This window comes from Pseudopipra pipra, chromosome 5 (genome assembly GCF_036250125.1).
Source record: "Pseudopipra pipra isolate bDixPip1 chromosome 5, bDixPip1.hap1, whole genome shotgun sequence".
In the NCBI taxonomy this organism is placed as follows: Eukaryota; Metazoa; Chordata; class Aves; order Passeriformes; family Pipridae; genus Pseudopipra; species Pseudopipra pipra.
In genome coordinates, this window is record NC_087553.1 from 55675217 (window position 1) to 55681216 (window position 6000).

Genomic DNA, 6000 nt, shown 5'->3' on the forward strand with positions numbered 1-6000 from the left:
TTTCCTCTTTTGTACTGTGTTGAGAAGTCTTGTAGCAAGAAACTGTTAACGCTGTAAGGACAGAGGCAAAAGGAGGTCTTTGGCAGATAAGGAGTCATGGAAGGGTATTTCACTGTTTACTGTGAAAACTGCTGCATTATTGCTGTCCCCTCCCATCTGCTGGCAGCAGGGCTGGAGAGCCTGTAGCCATTCGCTAAAATCCATTGGAAAGCCCTGTGTTGCAAGATACCTACTCTTACCTTAAATATACTTAAACAGAGAGAGGAGAGTGCTGGGCCCTCTGATGAGACAGTATTTTCATGACTCACTGCTGTATTTGTGGGGAAGACAGCAAGGTAGGAGGGGTAGCCTGGGTTAATATAGCTGGTTGCCAGTGGAGATATGCGCTGTAGGGGAATTAAGGCATTTCGGTGAATCCTAAGAATGCTTTAGACCCAACTGGAGAAAGCACTCAATGAATAGCTTTATTTGTAAACCTCTGAGAGTGCTGAGTTGATGAAATAGGCAGATTCGAGTCAGTCCCTGGTTCTGTCCCTGGCTTTCTAAAAACTGTATTCCCTGCTGGAGGAATGTGTAGCAGCTCCTGAACCACAGCAGACATAGGAAAATAAATCAGGTATGAGATTACCTTCATGCTGTGAACAGCAAATAGTTCAGAAGTTGCTTCTTATGCTGTCATGCATCCCTACAGCAGAAGTAAAAATTTCCAATCTAGGCAGGGTTGTCAACACTTTACCATTCTGCTTTAATTCACCTGTGTTCAGGAGCCAAGACTCTTTACTGTGTAATTAGGATTTTTTTTTTTTTTTTTTTTTTTGTCCCTAGCTTGGATCAGGACAGACACCTGGTGAATTGCTGAATCCACTGGTTCTTAATTCTATTTTAAATAAAGCATTACAGTACAGTCTTCATGGTGATACCCAGCTTGCTTCCAATCTTTCTTTTGCCCTCAAGTATCTTCCAGAAGTGTTCAAGCCCAATGCACCTGATGCTCTGAGTTGCTTAGAGCTAAGGTACAAGGTAAGAAAGCATGCAGAAAGGTAGAACAGTGCAATTATGCCATGGTTCTTATGTATCACGGTAGAGTGAATATGTTCTTAAGAATGGAGTAAAATAATTGTGTAATGGAAGTTACAGGATTTATTTAGCCTGGCCATTGCATTACATTATTAAAGTACATACATTAAATTGTTGAAATACTTGTATTTTTAATAATCTTGTAATTTCTAACTGAAAATGTAGTATGATCAGCACTGTTATTTCTTTTAGGTTGACTGGCCTCTGAACATTGTCATTACTGAGAGCTGCATGAATAAGTACAATAAGATCTTCTCCTTTTTGCTTCAGCTGAAGCACATGGTGTGGACTCTCAAGGATGTTTGGTTTCACTTAAAACGTACTGGTAAGTATAAGGAGTGAACTAGAGAGCAATGCTGTTTAAAATGCCTTTAGCACCCTCTGCTAGACAGTTGCTTATAAACAGTCACATCAAGCTTCAAAAGCCACAATTTCTTTAAGAATCTTCCTTGGCATTTTAGACGGACTAACAGAAACCTTCATTACTTTAAAAATCCTGGGTTTAGATGGTGTCTGTGGATGCTGATGATAATGTATTTCTGATTTTATTTTCAGCTTTAGTGAGTCACGCATCAAATTCTGTTCAGTTTCGACAGCTCCAGCTGTATAAGCATGAAATGCAGCATTTTGTGAAAGTTATTCAAGGTTACATTGCTAATCAGATTCTTCATGTTACATGGTGCGAATTTGGAAACAAGCTGTCTTCTGTGGGCAACCTGGAAGAAATTCACAGAACACATGCTGAATACCTCAACAAAGCAATCTTCAGGCAAGCTACCATTCTTATTTTTACTTCAAATATTTAAGTTAATGGAGTGGCTAGTTCTAGCCTAATGTATTTGTGCAAAACTGACTTCTACCTGACACACTAAGTAGTCTTTACATAAGAAAGTGTTTTTATGTAAGGAAAACAAACTTCATGGCAAGTTGTGAGGTGTATTCTTGATGCTTCTCCTCATCTGTCCATCGTTTTCATTTCCGTGGACTCCTTGAGTTACCTCCTGCTCCTGTTCACTGTGCCTCTGGAAGTTTCCATTCTGACCTAAGAGCTCTAAACTAAGGCTCTTGCCACAGATCTGTTTTTCTTTCAGCCCATCCTTGTCATAGCCTTTGTAAATTATTGCTGTTCCATTCAGCATGAGTAGTGGGCACAAGTAAGCCTTGCTGAAGGATGTAAAATGCTTCTCCTGTACCTTTTGTGGCCCTTTAATATATGTGCAGTGACCAGGGCTGGGCTTTGAAGGGACAAAAAGATGCCTCTGTCCACATTTATGGGCAGTGCAAGAGACACCTGTCTTTCAGGAATCACAAGCTTTTAGCTCCTTGGTTACTGTATATGAGGCAGAGGGCTGGTGTGAACAAGAGGAAAGAAGCCTAGAGTTTATTTGGTTTCTTCTTGAAGAGTATACACTGGAATGATAAAGTGGTGATATGGAGGGAGAAGAGATGATAAAGAACAGAAATTATAAACTAGAAGAAATCTCTCCTTTCATGTCTCTTTTGGTTTTAATCAGAAACAACTTGTTAGAGCTGCTGTTTGGATACCAGGGGGTGGAATGAAAGGGGATTAAAGTTTAAATAGACTGAGAGCATGTTTTTAGATGTCATCTCTTTTGCAAATACAGATGTAATTCTAGAAATCAGATACACTGGGGCAAATATCAGTTTCTTGGAAGTGCAAGCAAATTATGTTAGTTTTAGGCACCTCGTTTAAAATCCCCATTACAGTTGGCCTCAGTCTTGTGGATTTTTTTCAAGCAATTACCTTTAACCTAAAGGATTGTCACCCCTTTGTATTTTTAGTCTTACAACCAATTAATTATGTCAACTAATTTCTAAAGTTGTTTTTGTTTTCTCTTAGGGGTCTGTTGACAGAGAAGGCAGCCCCTGTGATGAACATCATACATAGCATCTTCAGCCTTATTTTGAAGTTCCGCAGCCAGCTCATCTCTCAGTCATGGAGCTTCGATGCAGGGAAGCAAATGGCTGTTCATCCCAACTTTGGTCTGATGCAGCAGTCATACAATACCTTCAAGTATTACTCTCACTTCTTATTCAAAGGTGAGAAATTGCATAAATTTTAGATAGAAGAAAAAATAACTGACAACTGAAAAAATTACAAAGATGTTTTGATAGTATAACATAAAAGTAGGAAGATGTGTGTACTTCGTGTTAGAAAATGTAATTCCCAAATGAAAACTGCATTATTGTGGTTTGCAAAGATCCATATATCCATTAGTTAAAATGTCCACAAAAGAAATCTTAACAGATATCCCAAAACTGTCTGTAAGTTTTTGCTAAACTTAATTTACAAAATAAGAATTTGGTATTTAGCTCTATATATGTGCATACATTCTTATTGGCAGCAATGAGAGATAGGTAGATACCACTTAGAAGTAATTTTAGATATATATGCACTAGTTGAATATTACCATGGGTATGAGATTTGAAAATTCTGATTCCCATGTTGAACTAGAGCCTCCTAGCACTAGTTGGAGCTTAAAGCCAGTGCTCCAGGCAAGTGTTTTTCAGCTACACAGATTATTTGCCAAATGTACTTTCCTTTAACATGATAAAATTTTATCTCACTGTCAGCTTAGGCTATAGTGTGAAGAAATGGTTACCTGTCTTTCCTCTCCATTTCTCTTTCAGATCTTGCTTTTGTTTTTAGTACAAGTTCCTTATGATCCCTCTAGTACAAAGGTGGTTCATGGGGTTTGGGTTCCTTTTTTTAGAAAATCCCGAATTCCTGAAGGAGATGCAACTGTTTTTCTTAGATCTATTTTTCTAGAATATTTTCTAGTCAGACTATATTCTTCAGGAAATGAGCTGCCCTTTTTATTCTTTAAGGGCGTCCAAAAATGGTGTCAAAGGACCAAAAACAGATATTTCAGGATGAGTTAGAATGGCTGCTTCCAAATTCTACAGGAAGTCAGAACACCTCTGGGAGCCGCCTAAGCCCATACTACGAGATCTATGGTTGCTTCATGGACAGAGATTAATAGACCATTCCGTAAGGAAATTCGATGAGTGACCCAGTTCTTTACACCCTCATTATTAAGCACTACAAAGCAAATGTGTGCTTGTTCATCTCCACTTGTACCTTCAGTCACCATGTATTGTAAAATGTTCTCTTTCCACAATGGGTTGATCCAGAATCCATTGAAAGCCAATACAAAGTTGTCTGGACTTCAATGGCTTTGGCTCGGGCCCTAACTTCTAACAATACACTTTCCCTTCTTCCTTGCATGATCCTGCTGCTTGCTAATTCCCTTTATATTAGTGCATGGGATATTTGTGAGCTCAGGGAGTTTCTGTTGGCTTTTTTCCTTTGTAATTAAGGATGTTTAGAGCAGTCAGTTTGTTCATTCATAGCACCTGAGGGGTTTGTCCTAGGAATTTCTCTTTGGTTTTCTCTCTCACAATGGACTTTGCTCAAGAAAACTTCAGCAGAGCTACTTCTTTCACAGAGGTCACCAGAGGACCTAAACATACATCCTGGTCAGTTGAAATTATGATAAGAACAATACCACCTAACTGTGAAAGATTCTATGATCTCTATGTTTCTGTGAATGCAACTTGATAAGGGAATGCTTTTTTAGAATAATACATAGTCTTTCTTTTGCATCTTTTTTGAAATAGTTTATAATTCTAGAAAGAGATACTGGAGTTACGTTGAAATGTACATTTGTTTTTATTGTCCTCAGATTTCTGCATTAGGCTTTTTTTTTAATTAAAGGCGCATTTAATTAATGTCAAGGCTGACTTTAGAATATTAATCTTAGTTGAAGCTTATTTTTTTTGGTTTTTCTTCCAGTGGTAACAAAGCTTGTAAATAGAGGATACCAACCACATCTGGAGGACTTTCTGCTGCGAATCAACTTTAATAACTACTACAAGGATAACTGAACTGTATATAGAGTAAGGATCACTGATAACATAGTAAAACAGAAAAAAAATATATATGCTTATGATTTATAGAAGCTTATGCAAATGCCATGCAAGGGGCATTTTTCTTCAGTGAAATAACCCACTATGTAATAGCATGAAGAAAATAACTACCACATACAGAGCATGATGATGCTTAAAATCCACCAAACCTGCCAGTTGTTTGATCTGCTGAAAATTGATGTTGTCATTATTGCAGAGAGAGAAAAGCTGAGTGCCTGATCTTAACACAGGAGAGAGTGCAAAACTGTATATCTGTGAATGTGTAAATGTTGTATTTTCAGTGGTGTGAATTTCCTTGAATGTAAATACATGTATATGAAATAAATTAACAGATACTTTCTAAAACTGCACTTGGTAATTGTTGGATAACTTGTGCCAAATTTAGCTTCTTTATACCTAATTTAAGCAGTGCATCTTATTTTGTGGTGATTATGTAAAACACCTAAAACAGAAATTCAGCATCACTAAAGCACAACAAAACTGAAATTCCCAATATATTCCAACTACTGCTTTCAACTGAAGGATCACATTTTCAATTTGCTAATAATTTTCCTTTTCCTTCTTTTTTTTTTCTGTATTGTGAAAAGAAACAACTGAACTTTCAACTTCATGGTATGAGAATGTTTTAGAGAGGCAGTCAGCTTTGAAATATGTTGATTTGGAGATCCTGGAGTCACAGTTGCTTAAAATGTGGATATATTCATCAGGAGCTGTTTGTCTGATTAGGGAACACTTATTTAAAGGTACAGGCCTGGCTGGCAAGTTAACAATACCATGGAATATTGAATAAGATATTTTCTGATGATGTATAGGTAGTTTTATGATTTTTTTTTCTGGAATAGAAATAAGCATTAGAGTGAAGTTGACTTCACATACCAACGATGAAGTTGACCTGAGTGTTTCTGCTCCTGCTCTGGTTCCAAAGTCAGTATAAAAATGTGGTAATGCACAGTTGTAACATACATCTTCTAT

The 6000-nt window shown here is 37.4% G+C and overlaps 1 protein-coding gene across 1 annotated transcript in view; it reads left to right on the forward strand.

Moving 5' to 3' along the window:
* The window catches only part of TUBGCP6 (tubulin gamma complex component 6), a 41237-nt gene extending 35859 nt beyond the window's left edge, over positions 1-5378 (forward strand). Inside the window, 5 exon segments of the mRNA XM_064656200.1 lie at positions 826-1020; positions 1270-1402; positions 1633-1846; positions 2939-3138; positions 4895-5378. Of these exon segments, the coding sequence (XP_064512270.1) occupies positions 826-1020; positions 1270-1402; positions 1633-1846; positions 2939-3138; positions 4895-4986 (834 nt within the window). The 3' untranslated portion in view covers positions 4987-5378.
* Positions 5379-6000: the final 622 nt, after the last annotated feature.